Source organism: Labeo rohita, chromosome 17, assembly GCF_022985175.1.
Source record: "Labeo rohita strain BAU-BD-2019 chromosome 17, IGBB_LRoh.1.0, whole genome shotgun sequence".
Taxonomy (NCBI): domain Eukaryota; kingdom Metazoa; phylum Chordata; class Actinopteri; order Cypriniformes; family Cyprinidae; genus Labeo; species Labeo rohita.
The window spans coordinates 15,269,392-15,283,737 of NC_066885.1; the positions used below are offsets into that span (position 1 = coordinate 15,269,392).

The following is a 14,346-nucleotide window of genomic DNA, read 5'->3' on the forward strand; positions in this document are numbered from 1 at the left end:
GAGACTTTACGCTTTAGCATGCAGAGGGAATATTTTAATTAAATTAAGACTTGCTCCATTCTTTCAAAGCGGAGATAGAGATGGAGGGGTGAAAGTGAGGATGGATGAGAAAGAGAGAGAGAGGGAAGTCATTGGGGTGTAGTGAGCTTTTCACTTGCGCACTTTAGCATGGGCCGAAATACTGTGTGCTTTCTTTTACTGATAAATAACCCTGACATTCAGATGAAATTTGAAAAACATGGAAGATTTGAATTGTCTTTGTGTTTACAATATAGTTAGCAGTTAGCAGGCCAGTCATTGTCCTCAGTCAGTGGTGTGTTTCAGTGGGCCCATCAGTGAGCCCACCCCTCTCATCAGAACTGCTCTCTGTGTGTGTGTTTCTCTTGTTCTTTTACATGCCATGTTAATTGTGCTCCATTGTGCGACATTGGCTCTTTTGCTTTGATCTTTGCCACCACTGTCAATCTCCTGCTTTTTTTTTCTCTCTGCTTCACTTTCTGTCTCCTTGCTCTCGTACTCTTTGCTAACTCTGTTTATATGTGTGTGTTTATACCTTTGATAGTAAAATAACGGTATAAATTGTTTAGTAGTGGTCATTGTACTATGGGTAGGTGGCCTTCACAATCCATTAAGGCCAAACCTCTGAGTCGCTCTCATGTTCTTCACCTCCTGGTGAGAGCGAATCGCTAATTAACGAACAATTAGAAAAGGCACAGCGGCACAACACCCCCTTCATGCTAGTATACACATACATACTTTCTTAAAGGAATATTCCATGTTTAAGTTAAGCGCTGTTAACAATGTTTGTGGTATTGTGTTGACTGCAGCAAAATAATTTAATCACTAACGCACTTAGTGATTCCAGAAGAGTTTTTTTCTTTAAATAAAAGCACGTGTAATTTCATTTTTAGCTTTAAAATCATAGTCTTTTTTTTACATTTTATATTAGCTAATATAAAATATATTATAAAAAAATATAAAATATATTAGCTATGTTAGCTAACATGAACAAACAATAAACAATATATTTTTATTTTATTTTATTTATATTTTTGATAATTTTAGTTAGTAAAAATACAGTCATTCACTGTTAGTTTGTTAGTTCACAGTGCATTAACTAATGTTAATAAGCACAACTTGTGATTTTAGTAAAGCATTAGTAAATGCTGAAATTAACATTAACTAAGAGTAATAAATGCTGTAGAAGTATTGTTCATTCTTAGTATGCTAATACTAATGTATTTAGTGCTTTTAACTAATGAAACCTTATGGTAAAGTGTTACCTTATTTATTAATATTTCAAATTGGTTTTGTTTTTAACTTTAGTTTAAGTTTTAATAATTTTTTCTTGTTTTTTGTAAATATTTTGATAACACTTTATTATAAGGTTCTTTTAGTTAATGTTAGTTAATGTATTAACTAACATGGTAAAACAATGAACAATACATTTATTACAGTATGTTAGCAGTTAGTATGTTAGTTAATGAAAATGCAGTCATGCATTATTCATGTTAATTCACAGTGCATGAACTAATGGTAACAAGTGCAACTTGTGATTTTAATAATGCATTAGTAAATGCTGAAATTAACATTAATTAAGATTAATAAATGCTGTAGAAGTATTGTACATTCTTAGTATTTAGTGCTTTTAACTAATAATTAGTTTAAGTTTTAATAATTCTTTCTTGTTGTATTTTTTTGTAAATATTTTGGCAACTCTTTACTATAAGGTTCCTTTAGATGATGTTAGTTAATGTATTAACTAATGTATAAATGGTGAGGCAGTGTTTCTCATTTTTATTATTAATATTATTATTATTATTTTTAAATTTATCTGATATTTATATTTTAGATTATTTCAACTTTATTTCAATTACTGAAGTTTTTTCATTAATTTAACTTTTAGTTTTAAGTTAATAATATCAAAACTGGTTTGCACAATGCAAAAGTCCTGCCTGGATTACTGACATTATGTCATCACCACAAACAGTGGAAAGATCGGATGTAATTTTAGATTTTAGAGTAGTTTTTTCTGTCATACTAGTCTTGTTTTATCGCAAAAAAATTATTTTAGATTTTACTGCCTGCTGCCGTGTTGTGCATTTTTAGCTTTTATGCCACAGTTGCTCTTGACAGATCTTAACTTAAACTGAACCCTAAACGTTCCTCCCCCAATTAATTTCACTCTTTTATAGTCAAGACCTTTAAAATAAAGTGAAGAGAATCTCCCCCGTTTCCTTTCCTGTTTTTCAGTCCTCGATAAAGAGAAAGCGGGGGAGAGGGAGCGATAGTGAGGGGAAATAATTTTTATTTATGTAGTCCCTTAAATCATAAAAAGGGAGGGAGGGAGGCAGAAAAAGGGGACAGTGCGTTTCTTCAGATTTTCTCAAGCATTAGTTGATCAGTGCAGTAATTTCACAGCGCTTTGGCCAGGGTAATTATGGAGGGTACGGCGAGAGAGAGAGAAAGAGAGCGGGAGAGGGGGAGGAAAAAGAGAGGGAAAAGATTCCAGGTGAGCTTCCTCGTGTTCACTGGCTCGTTATGATTAGTTTAATTGGACTGTGTTTGATTTTTACCGACGAGGCCCTGCTTCACCCTCCTGACTCTCTTCTCCGTCCTCAGCCCTCCCTCCCACTCTGTGTGACAGTGCGGTGACTTTTCAGAGCCGCCTGTGACCCTCCCTCTCAGAGAGAGACGGAGCAAACCTTTGAACTCGTGGCGGCCTCCCTGTGCGCTTGTGCGTGTGTGTTTTCAGGCACATCGCCGCCTCTATCATGTTCTCTTTTCAGCCTCGTTTAACTGCGACGTCGGACGTGAAATCAACACGTAATCAAATATGTTGCTTTTTCTATGCAAATCTGTTGTCGGAACAAACACAACACGTTTAGCAGCGATCTCTCCCTCTCTTTCTCTCTGTAGTCCACAGTCGTTAGCGTCGGCCCGCCTCTGATGCATGAGAGTCAGTGGGAAGGCCCGGGGAAGACCAATTGTCCCAGCAAGCACCAGAGACTCGGAGTTAATTGGGCCAATTAGGCCACAGTCGTCCTCCTGTTCTCTGTTCTTTGGGTCTGACGCCCTCAAACGATTCCCTCAGACTTTCAAAGGAACCGTGGCTGCGCCTTCCATATGCATTTTAACATGCTGACGTGACTACACAGGCTCTCTCGCGCCGCATTCCGATTGTCTTTTTAGTTTGGAAACCTTTCTTTTTCCGGTGGATTCTCGTCTAATGAAACAGAATGGATAGAAGGTAGTTGAAGGGCTGTGTGTGTGGAGATCAAAGCGGTTGGTTGGAACAGAGAAACTGTTAGACGGGGAGAGAGGGAGAGAGAGAGACGCCCCTCCAATCTCTTCATGAGTTGTGATCAAGCCACTGCTCTCTCCGGCATTACGCACACACAGTCATTTCTCAGTGGGGCTGTCTCCTCTTTTTTTCTCCCTTGTCTCTCTCTTTTTCTCTCTCTCGCTCTCTTTCCACCACAACAACCTCTCTTTCTTCTCTTCCCTCATTCCTTTCTCTTTTCTACCGCCCTTCAGTTTTTAACCTCATTCATAAGTCGGTCTCCTATGAATAAAATATGAAGGATAAAAGCATAAAGTATAAGTTCATTTTGATATGAAATTGCAATTGTTTAATCCAGTTATTTCAGTCGGACTGAAAAGTGTTTGTTTAGAGAGAGAAGGAGAGAGAGAGAGAGCAAGTGCTAAGAGCGTTTGTGTGTCTGTCTGAACACTTTAATTAAAGAAAGTAAGTACAAGCATTAGTACAACGCTTTTCAATAACTTGTTGATTTTCTGTTGCATTAATACATTTTTAATGGTCATGCTCCAAGTCTTGCTAAACACTGAAAGAGATCAAACATTTTAAAGTTGATATTAAATTTAAAATTGACCTTATTTACTTTCTTTAATGTGCATTGCTGTTCACAACCCATTTACCGTCTGTGATCTGATGTGTTTCTGAACAGAAACCGGGCTTGATTTTGTTTATTTAGAAATTGATTGGATGGTGAAAAGTGGGCATTACATACCAGAATGGAGCCACTTGAATACAAGTTGGCTAAAACAATACCTTGTTAGTTAACTGTTTGGTTAACATTAAAGGAGAAGTTCATGCCTGAATGAAAATTTCCTGATATTTTACTCACCCCATGTCATCTAAGATGTTCATGTCTTTCTGTCGCAAAGAAATTAAGGTTTTTGAGGAAAACATTCTCTATTTTTTCCATATTGTGGAGTTAAATGGTGGTTGAAGGTCCAAATTGCAGTTTCAAAGCAGCTTCAAAGGGCTCTACATGAGGGTCCAGCCGAGGAATGAGGGTCTTGTCTAAAGAAACGATTGGTCATTTTCTGAAAAATACAAATTTATATACTTTTTAACTACAAATGCTCATCTTGCACTAGCTCTGTGATTCACTTGCGCGTCTCCACGCATTATGTAATCATGTTGGAAAAGTCATGCACGATTAGTTCTTCTTCTGTGTACTTCGGTTCAAAAAGGTAGGGTAGGGCAAAAAACTCATCTCCAACTTCAAAACCCTACGTTTTTTTTTATAAACATTGGGTCGGTACTTCTGGCTACATCACGTGATCTTTCCAATGCAATGCATAAGGTCAGGCTGGTGCAAAATGAGCATTTGTGGTTAAAAAAATATATATATTTTATTGTTTTAAGAAAATTACAGATTGTTTTGCTAGATAAGACCCTTATTCCTCAGCTGGGACCGTATAGAGCCCTTTAAAGCTGCACTGAAACTGCTATTTGGACCTTCAACCTGTTGATCCCCATTGAAGTCCACTATATGGAGAAAAATCCTGGAATGTTTTCCTCAAAAACCTTAATTTTTTTGCGACTGAAGAAAGAAACACATGAATATCTTGGATGACATGGGGTGAGTAAATTATCAGGAATGTTTCATTCTGAAAGTGAACTGCTACACTAACAAAATTCGAAAGTTTGGGGTCAGTACGTTTTTTCATTCATGAAGGATGCATTCTATTGTAATTCTTTTACATTTTTAACATTCTATTTAAATGCTGTTCTTTTGAACTTTCTAGTCATCAAAGAATTGTGAAAAAATTGAGTTTCAGCTAAAAATATTTCTTGCGCACCTAATCAGTATATTAGAATATGTTTTAAAATATATTAAATCAGAACATGTTTTTTTTTTTTTTAAATTGTAATATTTCACAATATTACTTGAACAAACATGAACAAATCTTCAAAGTTGAACGGCAGTGTAAATTATGTCAGCAGAAAAAATAAAAGTAATTTTAGAGGAAGAGTAGGTTAATAAATTTTGATTATAGGTTACAGAGACACTTTTTTGGAATAAGAAAAAAAGAAAATTCAGAGGAGGAGCAATTTATTACATTTTGATTGCTTTTTTTATGTGCACAGATGAATTGCCCACAATAATGCCGGAAACATGCAGTAGGAAAGTACCTTTTGTACCTGTTCCTGTTGTTATTGTGAATGGTTCATAGGTGATCATTAAAGCTGTAATAAATTCCTTGTTCTTTCAACAGCATTTGGCCTGACATAACCAAATAATGTTATTTTTCACACCCCACCCACACCTTGTCTCTCAATCCAACCAATTCCTGATCAGCCTGATCTTTTTTTTTCTATTTAAATATCTCGTTTCACTCGGAAATACGTCAAATTGCGGAAGCGACCTGGCTTTTATGTTGACTGAAGCAGGTGTGTGTTGTTTGTACTCTGTAAAGAACAGCTTGCAGTGAATGGCTCTTTCCGCCGGGCAATTATGTTGTCATGTAAAGGACGAAGTTTTCTTCCCACTCGCACACAAGCCGCCTGCTCAACCTGTTCATCTACTACTCTTTCACCCGCATCAGGGGGTTTGTCTTTCCAGCTACCCAAATTGAGCAGTGTGTGTGTGAATAGTATTGACACACAGCTCTCCCTCCATCTCTGTAACCCTCTTGCCTCTGGCTCTCTGCAGTCGTATATTGAAATTAGCATGTTTTGTCCTGTTTTCTTTGGTAGTAATCCTGCGGTTGACATTGTTATTTTTGTTCATGCCCACCTTAAGTGTGATGGGAATGTCTAAGATGCCCTCATGAGTTGTGCGTATGCTTATACGTTAAATGCCAGATGTCTTTCTGAGGGACAAACCTGGCCAACAGCCTTTATCCTTCCATCCTCCGAAATGGGTTGGTAACTGTTTGACAGGGTTTTTTTTGTGTGTGAGCCGGGTGCTAAGGGCAGGCTGTGTAGCCCGCAAGACATCTATCTCTATCTCTCTATTTATCTGTTCGCCCTCGCACCGCACCAGTATCATCTACACACATGCAGAAGCATAATTATGCCATGTACAACGGCCTTTGATAGCATGTACAGTTTTCTTCTTAATTCTTTATCAAATGCATTGATCGTGGTGTATGTGCATTGATCCAGGAACCACATCTGCAGCCCAGCGATAAGGCCACGGTGGCATCTCTCTCTCGCGCTTGCTCTCTCTTGCTCTCTCTCGCTCTCGTTTGGCTGGGGGCTAAAGCAGGCTGCTGTAGGATTAGCTGATGCTCAACTACTTGCATTTTAAGTTGACACCTCAACACCAAGCAGAGGCCACATTACAGAGGAAAAGCTGCCCCGTCCGTCCACCCAACGCTTCCCCTTCCTCTCTTTCTCCCTCTCTCTCTCTCTCTCGACTACATATAATTGGATTTGTGAACGGGAGCAGCCGAATGCTTCCTTTAGAATGGCCGGGGACACAAGGTGAAGTTTTCTCATTACAGACCACGAAGCCAAGGGACAGATCATAGACGATCTGTATTTTCCATTTAAAGAGGACAGAAATGGGAGAGAAGGAAGAATAAAAGAGAGGAGGGTTTGATAGACAGTGCGGAGAGAGGGAGGTGAAGAGGACAAGGAAGTCTCTTTATATCACAGGTCACTTTCTAAAGGACGAGAGAGAGAGGGTTGATGAGCCAGAGACGTGGCAATGTTTTCATTTTCTTGAACGTGTCTCAAACATTGCGTTCATATTTGATTGCTTTTGGAACGCACTGAATATTTGGGTTTGATTAGTTCATCGGAAAGGCAAGTAAGGTTGGGAATCAAAAACCGGTTTGTAATTATAACTGGTGATGTTGTCACAACCTTGTTGTCTTATTTTCTGTCAGCCATCAACTTTCAAGTGAATCATTGAAATTTGAAAAGTCTGCAAACGCACCTGTTAACGTGATTTTTCTATATTACAGTGTAATTTATGTATATATTGTATTTTAAATATATACTTATTAGGGCTGCCGCTAATAATCAACTAACTGTTAGTCAGTTGGAAGCTGAATAGTAGCGCGCTTGCTGCGTGACAGATGGAGGCGCTGGTGCAGTCACTTGCCCTTAAAATACTCCGTCATTTTTGGTCAGACAGATAAAAGTAATACATCTTTCGAATCTGTAAAGACTCTACATTTATTTATGTGCACTCAGAATAACAAAACGTTGCACTTTTGTAAAATAATGAAAGCAAACAGGATGCACTTTCTGCTGTCTTGGTCTCTGTGAACTTGAGCACGAAGCTTCGAAACTCTGTGTATACTCACCTTACAGACATGAAAAATATATCTATGATATTAATTAAATGTCTACTTTCAAATAAACCAACTCAAATGGAAAACAAATATTCTCAGATTATGTAATCCGTATGAAACATACAGGCGCATCGCTGCGCACATCTGACTTCATCTCTTAAGATGAAAACAACGCACTAGTTTATCAATAAATTATTAAAACATTAATGCATTCGTAATCATTACTTCTGCTGGTGTGCTGTGGCAAGCTTTTTTGAGTGTGCTGGAGCGCTTATTAGGGTATGTAGGCAATTAAAGGCTTATTATTATGATTTAAGTGGTTTATTAATAAACATGCAACTAATAGTCGACTAATGCTTAAAATAATGACTACTGGTCGGCCACTAAAATCTTTAGTCAAGGGCAGCCCTAATTTTTATAGAGAGAGAGAGAGTATTATTTTAAAAAATCAATAGATTATTTATATAAATATGAAGCAATTAAATAAATATAAAGCAAATAAATAGTGTTGAAAGACACATAAATAGAAGAGAGGCTAATTATATTTTTATATATTATTAATTATAATATTAATATATTATTATTGTTGTTGTAATTATTATTATTATATATTAATGATATGTATATATATTTTTAAAGGCCGTTAGAGAAATGGCTGATATAAAAAAAACTATACTATGTTCTTTAAATCAATTTAAAATGAACACTTAAAATTTAAATCTGTCATTTTAAATGCTATATGTGAATTTAGACATCACAACATTATAATGTAAACAAAATTTTTAGATTTGCTAAAATGTTTGTTTTTAAAGATTGAAGTGAGATAACAGCAAAGGAACTCTAAACGTAAAAATAGGGGAAATTAAACAGTTAGATGTGCAATACAGAAAGAGACCAATATATGAAAAAAATATCAGCCAACAGTGATGTTGATATGGTACCAATATCTACTAATAGCATTTTTTCCCTCCTAAGAATTTGTTATGTTCTGTTATCTGAAATCTAAAATGATCTCATTATTTGACCTAACAGGTTGCTGAGGGCAAGAACAATTTTCCTCCAATCATATTCTGTTCTTTTTCCCTCAAAATTAGGATAAGAATCGTTGAAATCATTAATGAAATTAGAACCAAAATTGATGAATTACAAATGATTCCCATCCGTACACACATTTGTGTGTGTGGCTTTTGGATGGGGCTAAAGATCCAAACTCTCTCTTCTTCTGCACTGCTTGCTTGCGCTATGTGTGTGTGTGCGCGTGGCCCTCCCCTTCTCTGCACACTCAGTGTGTCATGACAAATATATCTGTTTGTGCTTCACTGGCTGGCACCGTCTCTGGCTGGCTGGCACGGCTGTGTTAGCGCCAGGGCCCTGAGCCTGTGTGTGTGCCCAGCCGAGCGACTCCTTCCATGGCTCGCTGCACCCTCGCAGCCCCCACCCACCCTCCAGCCCCCTCCAAAAGAGCAGCCAGACTGGGGCAGCCACCCGGACCCCATGCCCACTGTGAGTGCTTCTGTCTGGGGCTCAGCTCTGCCGCCCACCCCCTCTCTCCCTGGATCTCCTGTCCAGAATGAGGGCGACAGCCCTCCATTATCTGCTTTTGCGCCTCTCTCCCTCCCAAAAGTCTTCCCACACACCATGCTTTCTTCTCCACCTTTAACTATGACTTTGTCATCGTTTCAGCCACCCCCGATGTTCGTCTTTCTTTTTCTTCACTCGTTCTTGTGGATCCCCTCATTATCCTTGGAGATCTGCAGCTGGGAGGTTGGATGGGCCACTGATCTCTCTCTCCCCTCTCTTCCTCTTCCTTTTTCTCCCTCTTTCTCTCACTCCAAGTGTAGCCCAGTTGGAGAGTCCAGACTGAACGGTCAAGCTTCAGTGTAGCTGAAGAAGAGCCACTTGAAGTCCATTTGAAGAGAGAGTCATTAAAGAAATCTCTTCATAAGAGGAGAGACAGTTTCACACCTCATTGCTGCTGTAGAAATGGATCGTTCCACAGTGGTTATTCTGCACAGTGTGCAAGGCTCATTCATTTGGGGAGTCCATTTGTACCTCTCAATGATTGTTTTCGTCCATGCATTTTGACTTCGCACTTTCATAACTGTCCCTTTCAGAGTCTCAGATTTTCAATGCTTTATCAGCATTGAGTTTTTAAAAGCATGAATACAAATCACAGTAAATAATGACAGAGCAAAAACATTTTAATGTTATGTTGTAATCAGTTTTATAATCTATTTTCAGTTCTTTGATTTTTAAGATTGTTACAGCACTTATTACTCTAGCTCAAAGTTATTTATACATTTCAATTTTAAAAACTATAGTAGAAATAATCAAGATTAGTAATAATAAAGATTAGTAGCTTATTGTTATTTTATGTTATTTCAATAATTAATATATGTCTAGAACTATATTGTAAAGTTTAAAAAAAAAAAAAGTAAAATGAAATGAAATTAGTTTTTGTGTGTGTGTGTGAAAAAGTTCCCATAGTCATGATAAATCTGGAAATATGATGAAAGTACAGGCCTGAAAATTTCAGTATTTGTATTTAGAAAGAAGTAAATGTTTCTGTTTAAGAAAAAAAAATTACAGAGCTGCATTAAAATGCCTTTTTCACCATCAGTGTTATCCATTTAGCGTGAATCAGCATTTATTCCAGATGTACCATGCATTTTTAACTTCATAAAGCGTCTGTCTGCCCCTTTACAGATTTGCCCAATTCAAGCTCCTGTTAAATGTTCCAGCACGGTCTATGTGGATTGACGCGTCTTTCCTTTCCTCAGTCTGCTGCTGTTCTTCATCTCTTGTTAATTTTCCTTGACTACAGTATTACAGAACATTTCCAGAGTTGCCTAAAAGCAGTTTACACTGGGCCTGGTGGTAATCCTGCCCTTTGGGCACACACACACAAGAAATCTCATTTTCTGTGCTAATGGCTAGCCTAGCCCTGAATCACTGTATGTAAAACAGTGTGTCGAAGGTTGTGTGTGATGATACCTGCAAGGTTGAGCAGATCATTTGGCGTTTCAGACTTTGGCTGCAGAAAGAATGACAATTATATTACGTTAAATTGTATGAGGAGTAGAGGGCAAAAGCCTCACAGCTCAAATGAAACATACAGCATTATACAGTAGAGGAAGATGTTGCCATTCGCACAGACACACGTGGTTTTGTTTGTTTTTGTTGATTGCTTAATTTATTCGCATCCATATCATTAGAGCGTCCTCCAATTAAAGCAGATGTATTCATTTTGTGAACATAGTGGACACACACTCATACTAAACGTGCCCAATTCAGCTTTGGCAGGAGCGCTCCTGTGTTTTCAGGTGTAACCTGGCCTTAGCTTTGTCTTGCATGTTTAAATTACCCTGAGACTCAAGGGCCCTCAGGCTGGACCCCTGAAAAGTGCTCCTGGGATTCCCTCATCTGCATCTCTCTGCTTATTGTCCTTCTGAACAATGGCTTCAGACAAACAGTGTCTACAAAAACAGGCGAAATGGGGTTAATTAACTTAACACTTTTGTAACCAGTTGGGTTAATTCACTCTGCTCTTTTGCTCCAGAAACCTGTTACCACCTTGAAAATATGTGCATGTGTGTATGTTAATGTGGCTGTCTGTTGGGCCAGGCTACCCATCATCTTGAGCAGGCCTGTCTAAATGTTATAGTGTGTGATAGTGGTTCTACAACTTTGTGAATATTACTTAAAAGGCACCTATTATGCAAAATTCACTTTTACATGTTGTTTGGATGAAAATGCGTGTTGGCAGTGTGTGTACACAGCCACCCTATAATGATAAATTTAAATTTGTTTTACATAACATTTTACATAACATTTACCTGTTTTATCTCATAATTCTGATTTTTTTTTTTCGCGCAAATGCATGTTTATATATCCTAGTTTGGATTTTATAACTCGATTTAACTTAACTGCGAGTTTGTTAATTCTGAGGAAAAGAGGTGTGTGCTATAACTCATGATTCTGAGCCGAGGATAAAAGAGAGAATGGCGAGATTTTTTAAAGATTTTTCTTACCAGAATTGTGAGATATAATCTCGGAACTGTGAGAAAAAAGTCAGAATTTTGAAATATAAACTTAAAATTGCCTTTTTATTCTTTCATTCCATGGCTTCCATAGACTGCTACTTTAAAACTGTCATTTTTTTGCCACCTGATAGGCTCCGCCCACAAAAAACATCATCGCTGTTTGCAAACACCGAAATTCTGTCTTTACCAAAATAGCTGAACATCTTAATGTTTCTCGAAATAATATTCTAACGAACATTTGCGAACAGCATCGCAAAGTTGTGTCGTTGGAACTACAGTTCTCAATCTGTTGGTTAGAAGCATAGTTTCTTCTTAGTATGGCATGTGGACTTAAATAGATCATGCTCTTGAACAAAATGAGGAGCAAATCCAGTATGGCAAACTGTTATTAAAAATGTTTTGGCCCTTAGTCTACCGGTTAGATGTTCCTAATAAACGTAATGCAAGTTTGGATCCAGTGGCATTTCCCAATCACCTGCTTCTCTCTTTTCCTTTCTTTTCATGTCTAAGTAGTTGCTGCATACATTTCTGTTCTTACTTCTTGTTGATCCACACAAAACACTCATAAACATCAGGCCAAAAAATTGACACTCCAGAGAATATCTCAGGTTTATTATGTCTGGACCTATACAGAATCAATGACAAATAAACCATGCAGTGAATCTCTCTCGCTCTCTCCCTCTGTGCCAGAGACCCTCCATCCTGACTAGTAAAAAAAGCTGCTATCAGTCTGATCTGATGGGAGAGAGAGGAGTGAAAATGGCATTTCTGTCAATTACTTGAGATGGCACCCGTTCAATAACCCCCCTCTCCCTCTGCTTCTGTCTGTGTGTGTGTGTGTGTGTGTGTCAGGAGCGTGATGAAGAACGGCGCAGGCAGCTGCGAGAGAGAGCCAGGCAGCTGATAGCGGAGGCTCGATCTGGAGTAAAGATGGCTGAACTGCCTCTCTATACTGACTCCACCTCTATTGCCTGTAGTGCAGCTGGGAACAACTTAAAAGGAAGGTCAAAGACAGCTGGAGGTGAGTGCAGGGGGGCTTTTATAGGCCGAACACGCACATACACTCACAATGCATAAACGCATGCATGCATGCATGCACATTTTCTCATAAGCATGCAAACGCACGCGCAAATCTACATGCGTTCACTTTGAAATACCACATACGTAAGCTCTATATCATAACCTAGTGAGATCCCAAATCTTAGTTTACCCAAAAATGAAAATTCATAATTTCATGTTGTTCCAAAGCTGACTTTATTTATCAAGAATCACAATAGAAGATATTTTGAAAAATGTTTCAGCTGTTACCTCTACAATGAAAGTAAATGGGGTCCAAAACAACAGCCCATTTGGACCTTTATATATATGTGACCCTGGACCACAAAACCAGTCATAAGGGTAAATTTTTCAAAATTGAGATTTATACAACATCTAAAAGCTGAATAAATAAGCAACTTAAATAATGTATGGTTTGTTAGGATAGGACAGTATTTGGCTGAGATACAACTATTTGAATATCTGGAATCTGAGGGTGCCAAAAAATCTAAATAAAGTTCTTAATGATGTATATTACTAATCAAATTTTTTTTTATATATTCAAAAGTTTTTCAAAAGTTTTGATATATTTACAGTAGGAATATTTGCAAAATATCGTAATGGATCTTTATTTAATTTGCTAATGATTTTTGGCATAAAAGAAAAATCTGTAATTTTGACCCATACAATGTATTTTTGGCTATTGCTACAAATATACCCCAGCGACTTAAGACTGGTTTAGTGGTCCAGGGTCACATATGGGCCATTCTACAGAATTTGTGCGGACTGCTTTCCCCCAACCACAAGAGCACATTTAAAAACCATTTAAGTATTCAAATCTTAGATGTTTATTAAGATCCTTCTATTATCTACTGAAACCCACATTAGTATTTAAAATATTAGTAAGCTTAATATATATATACCCAATAAATGTTGACTTATCATAATTTTGAAATAATTTATGTATTTGTCCATTGTTGTGTCTTTTTGATTATTTTAAAAAGTGAAGTTCAAAAAAAATTATTTTATATTTTCTTTGTAAATTCTGAAACTTTATGTAAAAAAGTTAAAAATGTGTCCAGCATTTTAAATGTCACTTCACTACCGAATCAGTGTATATTTTAGCCTATTGGCGGAGACTGATTTTAACTACACCACTAAATTTATGATCAGGTAGATGGGTCTCATCATTAAATGTGCTCAAAAGTCTGATCTTTGTTTAACTTTAAGAAACGTCACTACCAAACACCGTTTTTCTGCAATTAAGCACAATTTGTTGGTAGTTATTCCATAACATTTAGTTTTTATATGTATACCACTGTTCAGAACTTTGCTAGCTAACCATGTGCTGATTAGCATCTTTGAGCTAGGTTCGAAAGTATCTAAAATTATCACTACCAAAACATTTGGAGTTTCAGTAGAATTGTGACTACAGAAACATGTTGTTATTGTTTCGTTAGTGCCAAAAGGGAATCCATAATCCTCATATTTGGGGGAACTAAAGCATTACTGTCACTACCAAAAATGTGCAGTCGCGACTAAAACATGGGATGTTTTGTCAAAAATGAAGTATACTGAATTATCAACTAAGATGTTATGATAGTGCTTGGTTCAATGTATATTCAAACTAATCAATCCTTAACTTTGAAATCAGTTTGATCAATTTTTTGCCTTTTGCAAAGAAAAATTGGATTCAAAATACAACAGA

The 14,346-nt window shown here is 37.3% G+C and overlaps 1 protein-coding gene across 7 annotated transcripts in view; it reads left to right on the forward strand.

Moving 5' to 3' along the window:
• ehbp1 (EH domain binding protein 1) overlaps positions 1–14,346 on the forward strand; it is a 155,140-nt gene that overhangs the window by 89,796 nt on the left and 50,998 nt on the right. For all 7 annotated transcript variants that reach the window (XM_051133123.1, XM_051133124.1, XM_051133126.1 and 4 more), the window contains one exon: positions 12,456–12,624. In XM_051133123.1, the coding sequence (XP_050989080.1) occupies positions 12,456–12,624 (169 nt within the window). The remainder of the gene's footprint in view (positions 1–12,455; positions 12,625–14,346) is intronic.